At 43.5% G+C, this 21,294-nt stretch overlaps 1 protein-coding gene across 16 annotated transcripts in view; it reads right to left on the bottom strand.

The window, feature by feature from the left end:
- KIAA1217 overlaps window positions 1–21,294 on the bottom strand; it is a 370,991-nt gene that overhangs the window by 102,262 nt on the left and 247,435 nt on the right. For 10 of the 16 annotated variants that reach the window (XM_080974354.1, XM_080974370.1, XM_080974355.1 and 7 more), the window contains one exon: window positions 2,911–2,991. The exons of 5 other annotated variants lie outside the window; for them this stretch is intronic. In XM_080974354.1, coding sequence (XP_080830480.1) covers window positions 2,911–2,991 — 81 coding nt within the window. Of the gene's footprint in view, window positions 1–2,910; window positions 2,992–21,294 lie in introns of those variants that run through there. One more of the 16 variants, XM_080974361.1, reaches the window with a different exon arrangement.

Raw genomic sequence — 21,294 nt, forward strand, 5'->3', positions numbered from 1 at the left:
AGGGGTAGTGTGCAACAATATGCTTATTAATCTGCTCTTCATGCAAAAATCTAATTAGGCTGCAAGCAGTTTCCACAATTCTTCTATTGTAGCTTTTATTATGGACTCAGAAGCAATCAGCTACAGCATGGGAGCTTTGAGGTTACAGTGGAGGAGTCTCCACCTTTTTGGATTTTCAAGAGTTGGCGAGTTTCTCTAACTCTGATATACCAACAGAATTTCTCCCTAAATAATCAGCTTGCGTAGAATTGCAACCAAAATCCCATTAAAAGGCACGGGGCTTAAATTAGTCTTAAATTAGTACAGCGGTACCTCGGGTTAAGAACTTAATTCATTCTGGAGGTCCATTCTTAACCTGAAACTGTTCTTAACCTGAGGTACCACTTTAGCTAATGGGGCCTCCCGCTGCTGCCGCACCGCCAGAGCACGATTTCTGTTCTCATCCTGAAGCAAAGTTCTTAACCCGAGGTATTATTTCTGGGTTAGCGGAGTCTGTAACCTGAAGCATATGTAACTTGAAGCGTCTATAACCCGAGGTACCACTGTAATAGCATAACTTGCCCTGCTGGTTTTAATGGGACATGCAGTGTGATCCTATGAATGTATATTCAGGGGCAAGCCCCACCCTTATTAGTGGTGTTCACTCTCAAGTTAGTATTCAGCAGATTGCAGCCTGAGTGATTTTAGCTGGATCAGCGACTATGTGGTTTGCATTCTTAGGGAAGGAATTTTTTTAAAAAATGAAATCTGAAGAATTTCCAAGCAACCTTGACTACTTCCCTCTAATGTTGATCAGCCGCACTGCTTCCTGCTGATATGATCAGCCAAAAATATGCTCTCTTCTAAGGACTGTAAAGAAATTAACATGAAATATGTAGGTCACTTGTTCCTGCTCCCTTTTTTAATTGTGTAGGAGCTTCCTAAGATAGTTCACGTTTTCAACTGCTAGTAAAAATTAACTCCATTCTTTTGAGGAGACTAAAAGGAAAAGGATGTTTGTACCAATCTGATAGATCTAGTTTGGATTTATTTTTCGCCCCCAACCAAATTCACTGACTTGTTGAGATGTCACAATCAGGTCATGAGTTTGGCTGCAAGGTCCCTGCTATAGGATTGTGTGCATCACCACACCCTAATTCCTTCCCTTTTCAAGGTTACTATGGGATCTTAATCAGGCAAATGTTGGTTATTGGTAACTATTCTTGGTGACCATAATTTGCCTCAATGTCCACACTGGGCATTCTGTTGTTATTGCAAACTATAGTTTACCTCCCACAATCAGAATAAGAGACTATGGTTGGAAGTGGGCTTCTGATTCCAAGGCTGACTACAGTTACTGATCAGCACACATTGCCTGATTCAGAAGTCGTTGCAAATTATGGTTTCTGAGAACAAGGCAGTAGCGGAGATAATTGAAATGTGTGAGGGAAGTAGAAAGGGGGAGGCATATAAGCCTGCAGTATGTCCCCTAAGCCTATTTTATGATCTGGCCATGACATGGAAACTGGGCCTTTGAAAAGATGAGGGGGTCCCAGATGCACAAGCCTTGCCTGAAGCACAATATGAGGAGGAATAGTACAATAACTGAAGAAGTGGAACCTCAAATGTTTCACTACAGACTGAACTACTGAGAGACAAAACAGTTGTGGTGGGCAATTGCCTGTCAGCTCCAGAAAGGTACATAAACCTGAGTTTTATCTTCCAGAGGATAGCTCTTATCAAAACAATTTCACTGTAAGGCGTCCCAGGGCCCTCACATTCTTGTACCTGACAGAAGCCTTTTTAGTTTTTCAAAGCTTGTCAGGTCCATCAGGAATACTGTTTGTTCCCCATTCTCCAAACTATTGTTACATCTTGCAACAGGTTTAAGCTAGAAGTCATGTCCCCCATTATCACTGCCACAGTCCTTATTATTAGAGCTGTCTGCATTTCATCTAGGGGCAGGAGGATTCTGCCAGCCACTGGCATTTTGTAATGCTGAAATGAAAATAAAATACAGCTTAATATACTGGTTCAAGCCCAAAATATCCCCAATAACTTCCTGAAGTCACAGCAACAAGAAAAACAGAATAAATAGATGCTAAAAGACATTATTACATGAGCCTTGAGACAATTTGTTCTGATCCAAGGAGCAAATTACACTCCCATTGTCTCTTGAACACAAATATCCAATGGGCATCTGAAATGAATGCAACGGGAAAGAAGAATGTGTTTGTGACATTTCTTTACAAAAGCTAATGGGTGTAGTAGAGCTACTCAAGTACAGACCTTTCCTTGAAAAATTATAATTGCTTACTGTGACATATAAGATTTTTCTAATTGAAGTGCTGTTATAGAATTTGAAAAACACAGGGAGACGAAAATGCCTTTTAGGCACAGAGGAAACCTATGTTTGAAAGAAGCTGTAAAGACCTTACCATATAAATGCAACAGCTTTAGGCAACTTTCCTGCATAGCAACAAACGAGCGCAGGCCAATACGTATGACACAAGAGAATATATGAAATTGCTACATTTGAAACAGGAAATACAATAAAAATATAGTCCCAGTGCAATATGATCATGTTACTAGAAATTATGTGGTTCTCAAAAGGCTGCAGAAGCGGATCCATCTTCTCCAAGCCTCTTCCGATACGCTTTTGATATGCAGAGACTTTGTCATACAGAAATTTGTCACTTCGGAACTAATGTTAGAAATGGGTGTCCATGCATTTTGCTACCCAATCCACATCTAGGCAGGAAAACAAGACGTGCAGGGCCAGATTTAGGTAAAGGTAAAGGGCCAGATTTAACCAGGGACAATTTCACTCTTTGGGATGGCAAGCTTCACACAGTGAGTGGAAGGCAAAGCAAAAAAACAGCAAGATCAATCCAAGGCAGAATGCAGAAAAAAGAAAAGTGCAGTACTAACTCTCTGAGAGGATTCAATTTTCATCAAGTACCTTTGAATGTCAAGTTCTGAATGGAGGGAGACCAACATGCACTGCAAAGCCTGTGAATCAGAAAAGAGAGAGAGAGGAAAAGGAAGGGGGGAGGGAGAAGAGAAAAAAATTAAAATAAACAAAACAAAAAGATGGAGTACAAACATAAAATGGAAATGTACAGCAATAAAACAGCAGCGGACTGGAAAAGAATAGGACTGAACAAAGCATAAAGAGTATGAAGAAAAGAATTAAATAGCAGGCAGTACTGGAAGGTTTCAAGTTGGGAACTGTAGCTGCTTGCACGCTTATCCTTATTGTCATTATTATTATTACAACAATTTATTAATCCACTGTCCCAAGACGATTTAGGTGTAAAATAATTAAAACACAATTTAAAAATACAAATGCAACAAATATGTTGAAAACAAGACTAAAATCCTCACAAGAGGACACTCATGGTAAAGACCCATTTATCAGTCTGGGAAAGCCTGTCAGGAAAACGAAAAGAAAAGACTTCTTCAGTTGTTTCCAGAAAGTGCAGGCCATGGGCACCTACCGCATCTCAACAACAATGCTATTCCACAGAATAGGGGCAGCCACACTGAAAGCCCTGCTTCATGTAGAGTGGGCTTCTGAGATCTTTGGGACTTGCAGGAGAAAGTCCCCAACTTTATACATCTACGTGATGTATAATGGATAAGGTATCTTCTAGAACATACATCTGAATATCCTTCACCTTTTCTCTCCAGCATTCCTGCCAAGCTCTGTACCGAAACTTCTCAATATTTTATCCCCTGTCATCCAGCTTCCTTTCCCCCTACCTCCCCAATTTGTTCATTAAATTTGGCGAGCAGGATTCAGTAAGGAGTTAATAATGGAAGGAACTGGACCCATTAAAGGAAAAAACCACAAGAAAGGCTTGTTGCTTAATAAGCAGTAATCCAGCTTCCGTTGATACAGAAACAGTTCAGCATTATACAGGTATGCATATTCTATCAGCTTTGATAGTCACGATGTGTAAACACACACAGGAAGCAAAAGTGAGGCATTTCAAAAGAGCAGCTCCCTGGTCTCGCCCCTCCAAAACAGTTTCACTGAAGTGCCTTGACCCACTACAGGAATATGTGCCCCACATCACATTCCAGGTACGGAAGCTGAGTGGATCAATTCAGTCCTGGCAGTGGGTCTGCGCAGAGGGAGCGGGCAGGCTCACATAGGGCATGCAAGGCAGGTTGCATGGGACACAGAGCTCAGTGCAATGCCTTGCAGCTGATCTCTGCCCTTCAGTATGTGCTGCCTGAGGGGGTCACTTCACTCCGCCTAATGGTAGGAAAAGGACTATTGCACAGGCAACTGGCTGGCCACCTTGTGAACAGGATGCTGGACTTAGCTGGATCTTTGCTCTGATCCAACCATCATCAGGGTTCTTTTTAGAGACGGTTTATTGCATGGTATTAAGAGTCTAGCACTCAACATCATAGAGCAATCCCATGCATGCGTACTCAGAAGTAAATCCCATGGTGTTCAATGGAACATAATTCCAGGCAAGTGGGTTTAGGAATGCAGCCTAAGGCTATTAACCAGTTTGGTTAGGCAAATTGATTTCCCCAAATTTACCAGCAAACCAATAAATTATATTTAAATAAATCTGCATATTACCTAATACTCAAAATAGGTGCATTTCTGAGGTGTAAGATACTACTGTATTCGATTTTATAGTAATAAGTTCAGTAACCCAACAGGATCAAAACAGCCCCTCTAGTATAACTCGGACCCACAGAATAAAGCTTTCATTGACTAATCCAGTTCAAGTTTGCAGTTCTAATAATAATAATATTAAGCACCTAATTCCCAGATGCATTAATTCTAATGTTGATTGCCATCCAAGAATTAAGAGATGGAAGTGAGACCTAATGAAAACAATGGCAGGATCTAAATATGCAGATACCGGTATTTACCTAGGAAGGACCTGGACTCTGAAAGGGCTTAGGAAGGAAATTGGATCAAATGCATATTTCCTGCAGATGAGGATTTTATTGGGCTATGTTGCCGGGGGGGGGGGGGCAGGGAAGAGAGATTTCCTGATAGAGCTTGCTTTGGGTGTGGAAACTTTGAGGAACGGCAATCCGGCTGAAACATGGAGGCCAGAGCTAAATTCAGCAGCTGCATATTAAAAGCCACACAACCATTTCAGCCATCACATCACATTGAGGCTGGAAGCCTAGATGAAGAGCAGACATCGAATGAGACAAGCATTTGGCAGTTGCAATCAAGTGGAAAGAAGCGAAGAAGAATATTTGCAAATAAGCAGAGAGATAGCAGCCAAGTCTCATAGGCCTGGCGTGCCAATAGTAAGAACAAAGCGGAAGGAAATTTGGGAAAACATTTAAATTCACACTCCTAAGGCTACGTATTTCCAAAAGCTATTTATGACCTGGCTTCTGCATCTCTCGAAGTACACACATGCTTGAGTTCCAGCTTGCTAATATAAAATGCTGGTTAGCAACAACAATGCTGGGGGGGCAGGGAGACCCCTTTTTACCACCTACATATGGGTTTTTTTTTTTAACTTTCATCAAGCTGTTTGAAGGACATATTTGGAAAATTACTCTTGCAGCTCCAAAGATTTGCCCATCATTTTCTGTCCCCATCCCTTCATTATTAAGAAGACAGAGTTATGCAAAAACAATGGTTTCTTGATTTTCCCACCCACCATCGGTATTTTTTGTTGATTCTCTCCCCAAAATCATTGTCCTTCTCCTTCCTGATATTGCAGGGGAAATTATTCCATTGCTCATAAGCCGATTATGACTTACTGGAAATAAGAAACACACAGAGATAAGCTGTAAAGAAATGAAGATCACTATTTAATAGGGATAATATTTTGAAAATGAGGTATGGAGCGGAAAAGAATAAAAGCTGTTTTCAAAATTCAGCAATGTCCCTTGTATTTGTGTAGTGGTTCTAGGGGTTGCTCGTGCGTAAGCCGGTGCAAACACCTGGCTGGGTTGCCTGAGTGAACCTTTTCTGTCCGGACAGCCACTCACCCGTGGCTGTCTCAATCGCTGGCAGTATCCGTCAGTGGGCGTTTCTTAAACTTCTTCCAGCAAAGAAGCTCTTTGACGCCTAGTCTCCTCCTACTCTCTCTGCGCGAAAGCCTTCTGCACAAGGAGGGCGTAGGCAGCGGAGGACCCCTACTCTCCCCGCTGGTCCCCGGCAAGGAGTCATGGGACCGCCTCGCCGCTTCCCCCATCTGCCCCCCTTCTCCATTGGTGCTACGCTGATTCTCTTCCCCAGAAGATGGGCTGCCTCTCCCAATCCCGGGACGCTCTCTGGAATCCCTCTGGATCTTGCTCTCTCCCTCCGGCACTGATGGCAGTTCTCTGACAATTTGGATCTGTTATTTTCCTCCTAGCTTTACTTTCTTAAACTGACCTGGTTAATCAAAATATACACCAGTTCTGTAAGTAACACTCTAAAGCACACAACTGCAATTTTGAGTGTTAGCTGAAATTGGGGGGTGGGGTGGGACTCTACTATCCCATCTAAGTTCTCCCAAAAAATGTTGCTCTGTTGTTAGACCTCACTGCAACCTTCCCATGCGTCAGCTAAATGAAAATGAAAGGTCCCCCCCCCCAAGTTCAAAATCAGAACATCCAATTAAACCCAAGGAAAATGCTTCAGATAGTAACTCAAATGTCTTACACAGGGAAGAAAGTTTTGATCTATCTTATAGAATCACAGAGTTGGAAGGGACTCTGAGGATCATCTAGTCCAACCAGAGGCAGAGCTAGCTGCTCTGGCACCCGGAGTGGCACACGTGCCCCAGGGGTGGGAGCCATGGGGCAGGGAGAGCATCCCAAGGGACAAGCCGCCCATAGGGGGTGGAGTGAGCCACCCATGGCAGGCTGCTTCCTGGGTGAGGGAGGGAGCCAAGCCACTTTGCCAGCACCCTTCCTCCCTTCACTGAGGTCCAGCGCCGAGGGCCTTCTGGCGGTTCCCTCGCTGTAAGAAGCCAAGTTACAGGGGACCAGGCAGAGGGCCTTCTCGGTAGTGGCACCCACCCTGTGGATCACCCTCCCACCAGATGTCAAAGAGAAAAATAACTACCAAACTTTTAGAAGACACCTGAAGTCAGCCCTGTTTAGGGAAGCTTTTAATGTTTAATAGGTTATTGTATTTTAGTGTTTTGTTGGAAGCCGCCCACAGTGGCTGGGGAAACCCAGCCAGATGGGCAGAGTATAAATAAAAAAATATTATTATTATTATTATTATTAGGCACACAAAAAGACTAGTTAGTATGTTCAGACCCTTTGCAAGGGAGAGGGAGAGGACATGCTAAATACACACACACAGTCAGAGAGATACAGTCTTAAGCCTGAGCTTTCTCTGGCACTATTTAAGAATCAAAGTTGACAGCACATTGCAAGCTTGATAGCATAGCAAAACCTCTTCTGTAGCCTGTGGGGGTGGGGGAGCCCAGCTATTTGGTACCAAATCATCCAAATGACAAGGTTTATATATCTACCTTATTATTAAAAAGGCTTTCATGGCATTCCTCTCTTCTTCCAATAAGTACCTGTCATCCGCTCATCAGTTCCAACAGTGACACGCGAGTTAACAAATGACTTTGTTCAGCACGCACCAGTATATACTTGCCTAGACTATATAAGAGTCAGACAGGAATTTGCTCATACACCCTGGCTAGCTATCTCTGAGAAATTAGTCAATCTTTTTTAGCTGCAGAAAAAGCTTCATCACACAAGTTCCTGATTAGTCAAGGAGGCTACGTGGTATACTAGAAATGAACCCAGATCTCCTCGGTCCAAGCCCAGTTTGCCACACTGGTTTAGCAATTCCCACTGGCTTCTGATAGAGAAGAGACAAAGGCCAAGTCTGAAGGCTGACCTATCTTGCCATCCACAAATAGATTCGATTTTACATGAGTTTGCCAAGGCTGGGCTGCGGGCAGCAGTCTGTGCTGCAGTTGGAATCAGGAGCTGTCGACAAAGCCTAAGGGTCAGGAGAACCAAAGGCCAACCAAAGGATACAGGAACACAGGGTAAGGCCTTTGTTGCTCAAGCAAGGCTTAACTTGGACATAAAACTACTGAGTAAACATGCACAGCCTGGATCCAACCCACTGAAATGCACAGTGGTACCTCTGGTTACGTACTTAATTCATTCCGGAGGTCCGTTCTTAACCTGAAACTGTTCTTAACCTGAGACACCACTTTAGCTAATGGGGACTCCTGCTGCCACTGCACTGCCGGAGCACGATTTCTGTTCTCATCCTGAAGCAAAGTTCTTAACCCGAGGTACTATTTCTGGGTTAGCGGAGACTGTAACCTGAAGCGTCTGTAACCCAAGGTACCACTGTATTTGGGGTAGATACATTAGGGGCGCAGATTAGGAAAGTTCTGAACAGCAGACAAAATGCTAATTCAATCAAGCCCCAGTTATTTACAAGAAATATCTGTTCACGTGCATCACATTTAGCCGAAATACATGCATGCTTCTGGCTCTACTGGGCTTAGAAAGCCGGGATGTAGGAGTAGACTTGGATTCGAGGAGCTGATGACATAATTGTTCAGCAGCCAAGTCTGGGTTTTAAAAGCTAAAAGAATCTGCAGCATATGAAATCATTTTCAACTTACAAAGCTTCCAAGTCCTGTGCCAGTGTGCTTTGCTTTAAATATGTGGTACCAAAGAATCCACAAGTTCTTACACTTGAAAATACTACTTCTAAGGATACCCAATTCTTCCACTTCTTTGTTGTCTCTTATTTTATCTCCCTTTCACCTTCAGAATGGAAATAAGCTTGAATCCAAGTGCTTGTTAGCATAAAAGACCACATTTCTGAAATCCCCTATTCCTGGTTACTGCCATATACACTCACGGCATCATTCTGGAACAGAGGTGGGGAACCTGCAGCTCTCTAGGTATTGCTGGACTACAAACCCCATAGTCCCTGACTGCCTGGGGCTGACAGGAGTCCAGCAACCCCGGAGGGCACCAGGTTCCTCAGTCCTGATCTGGAATAAATAGTTTTCAGTGGCGTTTACTGCCAGGTAAGACTCTAGAACTGCAGCCCCTGGGTCAAACCAGATGATGTGTCCACACACTGTATCTGTACCATTAAGTGCAGGCTTTATAAAAAAACACAATCTGCCAAAAGGAAGAGGGCAGCCAGGATTTGTGTGTGTCTGTGTGTGTGCGCGCGCAAGGGGGGGTAGTCTTAACCCTTTGCCCTCCTTATAGTCCCAATTTAGGGCTCGTCCCCACTTTTGCTTGGCCTATGCCTAGAAAGCATGGGTCTGAGTGGTTTTCTGCTTACCTCTCAGCTTCTAGGCAAGCATCCTCGGGGAGAGATTGTTCCAAAACTGGGGCACCACCACCAAAAAGGCCCTCTCCCAAGTTGTTATTGGCCAAGCCACTAATGGCAGGGGTGCCTCAGGAAGGGTCTCTGACGATGAATACAATTGCTGGGCAGGCTCCCATGGCAGCAGGCATTCCTTCAGATACCCGAGTCCAAAGTCACACAGATTACAATAACTACTTTGCAAAAAGCACCACATTCCTGCAAGTACCAAATAGTGTGCCAAGATTTGTGACATCTGAGCAACAAGAGGATTGCTTCGGGGAAGATGTGCAGACAGCAGGGGCAACAGTGGGAAACAAACATACATTTATTGTGCAAAGTGCTGACTAGGCAGCAAAACTATTGAATCCATGAGAAAACAGTGGGGCGAGAATGGAAGCAATTGTCCCTTTGGTTCATAATGCAGAACGGCTAGCATTCCTGCAGTTCTGCTTCCTTGACCCAAATTTCTGAGGAACTTTTGTTGCATAACAACGCAAATGCATTATAGCCATTCCTTCATGTTTCACAACAACTGCTTAGCTTTTGTCTCGGTCTGTTCCACTTGCCTCGGGTGGAAATTCTATACCTTAACAGAAGCTGCTACAAAATGTATAAATCTGAAGCTTCCCTCTCCGCACCCTTGTGTCCTGGAATGCATGTCTCTTGTTACTTAAGCAAAAGGAAAGAAACTGATGTTGTCAGCTCTCATCAAGACAGATGGTTTCCCCAGGATATCCGGGCTGAGTATTCCTACTCTAGTTATGCCTAGAGTAAAGAGATATGTGGAGAACTTAAGAAGAGCCTGCTGAATCAGGCCAATGGCCCATTGAGTCCAGCGTCCTGTTCTGGCAACCTACAGGCAGGACCCAGGCACAAGAGCCCTCTCCCACCCTGTGGTTTCCTTCAACTGGTACTCAGATGCATTGCTGCCAACAACAACAATAATTATTTATTATTTGTACCCTGCCCATCTGCCTGAGTTTCCCCAGCCACTCTGGGTGACTTCCAACAAAGATTAAAAATACATTAAAATGTCACACATTAAAAACTTCCCTAAACAGGGCTGCTTTCAGATGTCTTATAAATGTCAGGTAGTTGTTTATCTCTTTGACATCTGATGGGAGGGCGTTCCAAGAAGGCCCTCTGCCTGGTTCCCTGTAGTGTTGCTTCCTGCAGTGAGGGAACCTCCAGAAGGCCCTCGGTGCTGGATCTCAGTGTCTGGGCAGAGCGATGGGGGTGGAGACACTCCTTCAGGTATACTGGACCGAGGCCATTAGGGCTTTAAAGGTCAGCACCAACACTTTGACTTGTTCTCGGAAACGTACTGGGAGCCAATGTAGGTCTTTCAAGACTGGTGTTATGTGGTCTCGGCAGCCGCTCCCAGTCACTAGTCTAGCTGCCGCATTCTGGATTAGTTGTAGTTTCCAGGTCACCTTCAAAGGTAGCCCCACGTAAAGCGCATTGCAGTAGTCCAAGCGGGAGATAACTAGAGCATAGCCACTCTGGTGGCATAGAGATAACCACTCTGATGAGACAGTCTGTGGGCAGGTAGGGTCTCAGCCTGCATACCAGACGGAGCTGGTAGACAGCTGTCCTGGATACAGAACTGTGCTACTACTGCTAGGCCAGTACAGCAGTCACCATACCACACACATCTTCAGTCTAGGAAGGGACATCTGAAAGCCACACAGCCAAGAAGTAAAACAAAATCAAAAACCGGCACAAAAAAATGGCAAGCATGCTCACAGCATCCCTGGAACCACTACCAGTGCAACCAGTAAATGACTGTGTCAGCACTGACCCCCCCCCCACATTGCTCACACAGGGAGGGAGCCAATGAATTCATGACAATGGGAACATCTCCTAGTACCCTCACCACTCCATGGACAACGGGGGTGGGAAGACTACATAGCACTTGGAGCAGGTTCTTCCTCCAGACATCCAACTGGAGCAATGCTCAGGAAGGGACCATAGAACCATACTGGAGCAAAATGTATATTCTTGGCTCAGCCACTGGAAAAAATTATGTGCGCTGTTAAGATACATTTATTTATTCTTTAGAGGAAACTGGGTTGTTGGTTTTTCTCTCTCTCCAAGCAGTTGTAATATATATTTTATTTAGAAATCGGAGCTCGAGAGACAGAGAGGGGGAGAGAGAGAGAGAGAGAGAGAGAGAGAGAGAGAGAGAAATTCAGAGAGCACACCAGGTTCAGCCTCCAGGGAAATTCTTTCACAGTAGTCTTAGGCAATAAATAATCTCTCTTTGTGTTAAAACAACACTCACTGAAGTTCAGAACTGGAGCATCTGCACTCTGGAATGCTCCCCAGGGTCCATCGTAGAGAGCAAAATGCTGAGGTTTGCTAGGATTATTACAGGGGAGTTTCCCATTTATAATAAGTTGCTGCAGCTTAGGAATCTTCTACCTGGGAGCAATCATTATTAGAGGTTAAAGCATCGAAAACCCCGTGGTGTTTGTAAAGCAGAGGCCTAATGATCCAAGGCTTGTATGATGTTTGTATAGGGACTTGGGATTCCCACTGGATGTCTGACACTATATAAATATAAAGTGATTATCACTATGTCTATAGCCATGAATCCTTCTTGGCAGTCATAAAAAGTGAATAATGCCTTCCCACTCACTCTCCATCAAGGCATCACAAGACTGGGCAATTGAAACGGGCCCTGGGACAGTCTAAATATGCCGTTCCAACACAACCTTTCTGCATTTTGATCTCCCTGGGAAGTGGTGAACTGAGCAGAGTGGGAACGATGATTGATCACATTTTAAAGTCAAGTTAATGGAGGGCAGAGCTATCAATGACTATCATTAGCCACTAAACAGCACAAAGTGGCTGAATATAAAATACTAGGATTGAAGATGATGGGATGGTCACCTCTGCTGGTGTTAACTGAGAACACCCTTCATTTGTCTGATGAACGAGGCTCAAGATGAGAGATGGGGCCTTCTCCAACTGATGCTGGACTCCAGTTCCCATCACCGCTGACCACTGGCCATGCTAGCTGGCTCAAATGGGAACTGGAGTACAACATCCAGATAACCACAGGTTAGCCACCTCCATGCTAAACCATGGTTTAGTGCCAGTCCACAGAGTAGGGATGAGAAACATGTGGCCTCTCAAAATGTTGCTGGATTGCAACTCCCATAAGCACTAACCACTGGGCATGCTGGCCGGGAACGATGGGAGTTGGAGTCCAACAAGATCTGGAAAGCACCAGGCCCACAAAAGCTTCTGCAACAATAAATCTGTTAGACTTTAGGACGCTGCTATACCTTCCTGTTTTTAATTCACTTGAGTTCTTCATCACATGGTTGCACAGACCTTTCCCACAACCATACCCACCAGATTTCATAAACTAGTTTTTGTGCCAATTTTGAGCCAAAGGAGAGGGTCTCCCACTGCCTTTGTTGTTTCCCCAGGGAGCCAGGACTGCGATCCTGTTTGTCTTTGCCAGCAATCCAACACAGCATCTGTTTTTAAAAAAAACCCACAACAACAACACTATGCGGGCAGGCATGTTACACTTAAAATTCACTTTTTAAGGCTAGAACTAAAGCAGGATTCCCCAAAGACCAAGAAACCGAATTTGAACTCAAATTCAATCCACAACCCAAATCCCACACGCTCCTGTGTGGGCAAGTACACCCATCACACACAGCTTTGGCTCCTAATCTTTGTTTTCATTCTCTCTTGCAGACAAACTGGAATTTGTTCTGCAAGTACACACACTGAGACTTTGTGCTCACTTTATAAAAAGAAAACCCGGAACACAGACCCCAGACATCCTGTAACTCTGACTGGTTTGGGTGCTGTCAGAGAAGCAGCAAAAACAAAAAAGGGGTATGTGGGAGGCACTCAATATAAGATTTAGAAAAACAAACAGCTAATAAGGAAGGCCTTTAATTGTTTGAGCAATCAAGGGACTGTGTTTTGTTTATCAACAATGAAAGGCACAGATCCAGTTATACCAGTTTCCTTGGTTCAAGGGCAGGGAAATTTTGACCTATAGGCTGGTTCCACCAAGGAACTTGCCTGGATCAGAGCAGAGACAGTTTAGCCTTCTCTTCATTAGAAATTGGGCAGACAGCATGGAACCCAACCAACTGCGGCTGCAGAAAGCTCTGAAAGGCCACATTCACACGATACATTTTAAGCACTACGCTACCACTTTAAGAAGGCATGGCTTCCGCCAAAGAATTCTGGGCACTGTGGTTTGTTAAGGGTGCTGAGAGTTGTAAGGAGGCTCCTGTTCTCACAGAGCTGCGATTCTCAGAGTGCTTCACAATTCATGCCTGGAGAATAAGGGTATCCTTAACAACTCTTGGCACCCTTCACAAACTACAGCTCCCAGAATTCTTTGGGGGAAGGCAGGACTGTTTAAAGTGACAGCTGTTATAGTGCTTTAATGGTACGATGTGACTGTGGCCAAAGTCAGAAGAAGCAGAGAACAGAATTGGCACTAGCAGAGACCATTCACATGCTTGTCACTTTTTCTTCCTCATAAGACACCAAGGAAGGAAAGTTGAAGACAGAGGTAGTCCTTGGAAGGTTTCCAAACAGGGAATGTGATCGTTGGGCTGAAAGGGGCTCTCCATCAATGGGTTAAAAGCATGAATTTTATTTAAAAGACTATGAGCAGGTGGGGTAAATCCTAGCTATTTTTTTCCAGAATAAATAAGTTAAACCTCATTTTCTGAAGCACAAGCTGAGGGCTTATTTTTTAATGCTACTACTGGGTGGTTTTACTGTTTTGTGATTCCCATTGTGAATTATATTGTCAGTGTAATATTCTTCCCAGTGTATTATTTTGTTTTAAATTGTATGTATTCTCTGCTCTGGGACGTTTGGGTATGATGTGAGTGGAGTGGAAAGTACAAGAGCTACAAAGAAATAAATCTGGCATGAAGGTGTTCATCTGTAGAGTTGAGCATTTTGAAAGCCCAGCAGCCTGGAACCAAGAAATCTCAAGGAACACTCTTCCCTTTTAAGTCCCCCGCCCACCCCACAAAGAAAGGCCTGCCATCGAAACCCTTAAAGTTCTATCTCACATAGAGCCCAGATAGGTCTCCATGGAAACAAGGTTGTGTGTTTCGTTTCCTGGTTAGCACCTAGGAGCTTTGCAACTCCCTTCCAGCAGACATTCCTTCGGATTCCCCTTTTCATGGCATTCTGAAAAGCAGGAAATCTAGAGACTCTGCCAGTTTGCTCTGAAATTTAATTGGGCTTTTCAAGTGTTCTGGTTAAGAATGCCTCAAGGATTTTCAGGCACTTCAACATAGGAACATATTGGAGAGGAACATATTGGGGAAATAACGTATATCAATCATTTTATTTTATTTTATTTATATGCTGCCTTTCCAGACCCTCCAAGTGTCCCTATTTTCCATGGTTAGGCCTGGATTTACAGAAACCATTTCAGTTTCTGATTTGAGCCTGGAATGCCCAGTTTTTCCTTACAGGTAAAGGTAAAGGTACCCCTGCCCGTACGGGCCAGTTGTGTCCGATTCTAGGGTTGTGCGCTCATCTCACTTAAGAGGCCGGGGGCCAGCGCTGTCCGGAGACACTTCCGGGTCACGTGGCCAGCGTGACAAAGCTGCTCTGGCAAGCCAGCACCAGCGCAGCACACGGAAACGCCGTTTACCTTCCCGCTATAAAGCGGTACCTATTTATCTACTTGCACTTAGGGGTGCTTTCAAACTGCTAGGTGGGCAGGAGCTGGGACTGAAAGACGGGAGCTCACCCCGCCACGGGGATTCGAACTGCCGACCATACAATCAGCAAGTCCTAGGCACTGAGGTTTTACCCACAGCGCCACCCGCGTCCCTATTTTTCCTTAGGACGTCCCTATTTTCATCAGAGAAATGTTGGAGAGTATGAAGTTAGGCAACCCTCAAGCCAAGGGGATAAGTAACTATACAACCTTTAGAAGACATGTGAAGGCAGCCCTGTATTGGGAAGGTATTTTTAAAATGTTTAATGTTTGCCTTTATATATGTTGGAAGCCGCCCAGTATTGTCACAGACAATAAAGAAAAGATTAAAAAGTACACAACCAAATAGAACAATTTCCACATAAACTGTAAGATCCAAAATAAAGATACAAACAATTGACAGCAACAACACCCCCTCCCAAACAAAAGCTCCAGCCCAAGATTATATAGAGACCATTATACTGGGTTTTAGACAAGAGTATTTTCTTTTTTTTCTGGGGGTACGCATACCCCTAACCATTTTGTGAATTAAGTTTGGCCTCATTGAGGGGCAGTATTTCAATATGAATAGGTAAATGAGAGTACCCCTAAACATGTTTTTTAGGGGGGAAAAGGACTGCCTAGGCCTATTTCAAGATGCCAGGGATCTTGAATGAAAAGTGTGCACTCACTGCATGCTGCAGCCATGCATTCATTAATTTCCTTATTTCTTTGATAAAATTAATCTCTCTCTTTCCCTGCTTGTTGCTGTCACATTCTAGCTTGCCCCCCCCCCCCAAGGGCCTTACACTGAGGAAAAAGAAAGGATTTTCTTCTAGACAGGGGAAGCCTTGTGAGGCCTCTCTTCAGATGTAAATATAAATCATGCATGGAGTTGCCTGGTTCGCATGTCACAATAAACCATGGTATAGCTTACTTTGACTAAGTGAAACTGCTGGGAAGCTCACATTTGCTTTGCCCCTCCCTAAGTATTTAAAAGTCAGTGCAGGGCAGTAGATAAGCCAAGGTTTGTGTTAGGGTATTGTCGGAACCAAAAATCGTAGTGAACGCCTCTCCTTAATTTCAATCCGTAGCGGTGGCTTGTCCTGCTGTCACAGATTGTGGTGGTGAAGCAGAAAGACCTCAACCACAATCCTGAGTTTGGATGGCATGCTAAGTCAAGCTTTGGTGTAGCTGCCACACTATGTTCACCTAAATAGTATGGAGAAGAGCAAAAAGGCTGTGATCTCCTCCTTGGGAACCCACTGTTTTCACATTAAACCATGGTTGGATCACTGTGATGTGTGAATGCATCCCATATAAATTCCTGACAGAGATCTTAGGGTTTTTTAGGTGTAGTGTGAGGGAACCCTGGCTTGGTATGGATCCCATTTGGAGACCGGTGCTGCCTGCTGCTGCTACAACAACAACAACAACAACAACAACAACAACAACATTATTTTGTATTTATTGCTTTTAAAGTGCATTACATTTCTTGTGATCCAGGATTATTCAGATGAACTTGGATGGGCCAAAGTGGTTTCTGAATCACAACCTCAGGCATGAACACCACTGAAAATTTCGCTTCTGATGAATACACTCTTAATTTAATTTGTATTAGTTCCAGCACTGGGCACAACGACACAATTTCAGAAGGCTCTCTCTCACTCACTCACTCTCCCCAAACACATTGCTGAAGATGAATCTGAAGTTATTTTTAGTTTGCTTTTCTAATCACTGAGGAATTCTGCCTTCAGGTAAGCAAGGCTCAAAGCACATTTTGCTTTCAAGTGAGCCAGAAGACATCTTTGTGCTACCAGAACATGGCTTGTCACAGATTGTTGAAAGAGTATTTCACATGGGCTGCTAATTTGAAAGGAGGCTTGCTAATATTACGAAGTCATTCAATCTAGTTAATCAAGCCTGTGTGTGTGTGTGTGTGTGTGTGTGTGTGTGTTTGCACAGAGCAGTTAAGGGTTCAGCGGAACAAAAGCTGTGCAGAAAACTGACATCTCTCTTTGTGCCTTTTGAGATACCTGATAAATAAATAAAGTCAAGTTTAAAATGGATGGATCATATTTGCCTACAAATTAGAGGCTGCTTTGAATTTCTGAAAGCTTTTACCTAAATTATACCCATTCAGGAAGGCTAGGTTTTGTGCTGCAAATCACTAACTATAATTGCATTGTGGCAGTTCTGCTACAGGGCATGCTGGAAGTCATATGCGTGTACAATTAATCTCCTTTTCAGCTGGGATTTTTTTACAAAGACAAAGCTGCAGATACTCTCCATCTGAAGCCACAGCCTTTGGTGTCTCTCACGTAGAGTAATGCCTACTAAATGGTAGCAATGTCAGAGTCTAAGAGGCACTGGGGTCAAGAGTGAGTTGGAAAAATAGACCAAGATGTGTAAGGTGCGAAGTTCCATAAGCAGCCACCAAGGATCAGGGAGCGAGAGGTAAATATAGAGTTACTCAAGACTGGCAGAATGTCAAGTCCCATCAACAGCAGTTTGGGCGAAGTATCTGAAACGCAGCCCAGCAGGATACCCTAACAAGATAAGTTACTCAGGCTGAGGAAAGCCCACAGCTCAAAGCCTGTCATTACAGTAGGAGTTGAGAAGCTTTTATTCAGCCTGAGGGCCAAATTCTGTTGTGCCCAAAAGTCACAAGCCAAACACTCGTGGATTACAGTTCCTGCCGCCTCCTACCACTGGCCATGTTGGCTGGGGATGATAGTAGCTGGAGCCCAACGAAAGTTGGAGGTCAAAGGTCCCCCAATCCTGCTGCGAGATTTTGTACACAAAATCACAAATCACGAAGAATTATGCCTATGTTGTGTGTGTGTGTGTGTGTGTGTAGGAGTGAATGCAGTCTCACCCCGTTATATTTGTGATCTCTTTTGCAGCAAGTAGGAGCTGTCAGTGTTTGGGAAGTCACCAGGGGAAAAGGCACGGTCTATAGATGGAATGATTTCGCCATCTCTTCTGGAATAATAGCCAATGCAAATATGTAAGTGTATGCAACTAACCCATAAAGCCAGATAACTCAAAGCAGCCATTTCTTTGGCACAAGGGGGGGAAAGTCATCCTATATTTGGCTGGCGAAACTGACAACAGGAAGAGCAGTAAGAAGAAAATGATGAAGAATAACATGCTGCAAAAATGCAAGCAGAGTTTGTCTTCTCCCTGTGTCAAAATGAGAATGTTTACAAGTTCCTTAGCATTCTTAAGTGGTACTGCTCCCACATTATCAATGCCGCACCCACTAAGCCCACATCTGACTATTTTTACGTGCAGCATTTAGGACCCCATTTATAGCATGAAAACAGTGGACCTACTTCATCCTTGGGTGGGGAAGCTGAGAAGATCCATTATAATTTGGGAAATGCTCAAAACAGGACAAGGTCATTTCTGTCACCTGTCCAGGTCAACACTGGCCATTAAACAAGCATCAAAACCCCAGTAATGCCATGTAACATTATGCAACATGGTGCATTTGATATCATTTCAACATGCCATTTTCTGGTTACTAAAAAAGGCACACAAGACTCTTTATGGTATTCATAGCAAGCATTAAAGAGGCAATACTGTTCCAAGTGGCTTTGGAACAAAAGCAAAGCCCTTTCCATTTGCAAGTGCTGGAAAAGTCTACTGCCAGAACAAAAGCTTTTGAAACTTGAACAGTTTCTTCTTTGCTTTGCTTGTATTCATTTATTGCATTATTAAAAATAAAGCCATAGGAATGCACTCTACAAAGTAAGCATTTTCCTTAAAGGCAAAAAATAAAAAAGGAAGTACAGATTAATTTTCTGCTGTTATTCTGATATAACACTCAAGCTGCAATTTCATACTTTGAAACACTGCAAACAAACAAACTCCAAAACATCCCTGTTGAGTAGGATTTGAACGTGTGGCTTCAAAGTCCAAAAAAAAAAGCCACAATATGCCCCTAGATGAAGTTATTCAATATCTATAAAATGGGAATAATATTGGGTTGGATCAGCAATCCTGCAGACTCTTAACTGTCCCACTGAACTGAGTATATAGGATTGGGTTGTAAACCAGTTGTAAGCCAGTTGAAATAAGCTCCCGCTGAAAATGTTTGGACTTCAGAATTCATGAATGACTTGTCACAATGATTTCAGTGGGACCTCACTGCAAATATAGTAGCCTGGATCCAACCTGATCTTGTATTCTGATTATAGTAAATGAGATGAACGCATTAGCGCTGGATAAGAAACTTCTTTTTCATGTTAAAAAAGAAGACTCAGGAGAAGGCATTACAGGATTGGTACAGGGTAGAGACCCCACTGAGATAGAACTCCTTGGCTCCTAAGGGGGAAAGATATTTTCAAACACATGTCCCACTTGGGGTTGGAAGGTCACAGCCTTCAGGTGTTATACTACACCTGTTCACACCTGCCTGTCTTCTATCAAAGGTCCTCTATCAAAGATCATGATAATTCTTCATCAGTAAATAAATTGTCCCTAAAGGTACATCAAATGGCCATGGATCAGCAATCACTTAAAAGCTTACTACAATCATTGAAACAGTTCATTATCCTGGAAGAACTGTTCTGTCTGCTGCTGTGCTCGGAGTACCCTATTGCTACATTCAGAGCACCTATCATGACATCTGTAGGATATCGACTGTGGAAAGGCATTTTACCTCCATCTCAGTGATCTTAGATAGTGACTCACTACCCCTAACATTCCTGTTCTTGGAACATTTATTTAATTCCTATTATTTGTGACTCCATGCACAAATTATATGTCTTCACTTTATGAATTTTGAAACAATATAATGTTATAAATATTTTGTCAGTATATTATTAGCCGACGTGTTGCTTGTTGTTGTTTAGAGCTTTCTATTTTGCAACACAAGGGGATTTTCTTTGTTGTATGTCTTGGTCCTCTGGCAGGACTTCTGTTTGAACATACACACATATTGTATGCATGCTTTCCTGCCCATAACAAGAGAACGCCCCTCTGTCACAGTTCTGCTCCAGACTGTTCTGCTCGACACTTGAAACTCTCCCCTAGCCGCAACCTTCACTGGACCTGATTCACACCCCAAGTAGTTCTGACTGCCTGCAGTGTCACTCCGATAATGCCTCTTGGGAGCTTAGATAAAAGAGAAAGAGAGATGTGTAGAATGTACCCAGCTGTACAAAGGGAGTGGGATATATTAATTGCCCAGCTCACTTTTGCCTCTGGCCCACCCACTGCTAGCATGTGGCTTCAAATGGTTGTCCAGAAGAAAATGTGGTCCTCCGGCAGAAAAAGGTTTCCCACTCTTGCTCTAGTCCTTAGTAAAACTAAGCTAAAATATGTGCAATGCAGGTAATCACACGTTTTCCTCCTGCCTCCATTCCCCCCACCATTATATACATAAGAACATAAAGGCCAAAACCCAGAGATACCTGCATGGATTTGCAAAAGAGTGGCCAAACGTTCCCTTCTTATGATCCTTGGGAGAGCACTCCAGAGAGCACCTGACCTGTTGCTGGAAGGGGACTCTGAAAAGTTATTGTGTACGCAAACTATACCACACACAGCACTTGGGAGCCAGGTCACAGACCTATGGCAAGCAATGTTCTCATGTTTTCTTTTTGTCACCAGTTTCCATCCATAATGCTGCCTTAGAACAGCTCTTTGGAGATTTGTGAAAGCAAGTCCCGATTTCAGCAGATCTGCACTACTGCTTTATTTAAGGCATATTGTTGTCTGTTAACAAGAAACCAATTTCATGCTTCCCAGGTTTATTGACTACTGCAGTACCCTGGACGACCGCAGGCAGGGACTCTCCTTGTTGAAGAACTAGCAAACTATTCCACCTGGTCCACGTAGCCAGCAGCACAATTTGTAAAATTAAAAAAAAAAAGGAAGAACAAAACAGCAATATTGACAAAAACACTTGAAACTTTTGATGCAATTCTATCCTGATATGGTTTTATCTATGTTTAACTAGAGAAGTAAAACCAAGTTCAAATTGTAACTCAAGACACTGACTTGTTTTTCTAAACCACCCTCCTGCAACCTCCAGATGTTTTGGACTACAACTCCAATCAGCCTGATCAGCTGTACTCCAAAACGCATGTAGGGCACCACGTTGGGGAAGGCTGCTTTAGGAATTGTGAATAAATAAGATAGCCAGTGGCACTTTCCACCTCTGATCGATGCGATTAAAATCAATCCCAGCTGTTAAGATTTCAATCCTTAATTATATATCAGCAGTGGAAGAGAAAGCAATCAGCAGTTGCAGCTACACTGTAATATCTATATTCTGCACTTGATT

This window comes from Podarcis pityusensis, assembly GCF_964106645.2.
Source record: "Podarcis pityusensis genome assembly, chromosome: 12".
NCBI classification, from domain to species: domain Eukaryota; kingdom Metazoa; phylum Chordata; class Lepidosauria; order Squamata; family Lacertidae; genus Podarcis; species Podarcis pityusensis.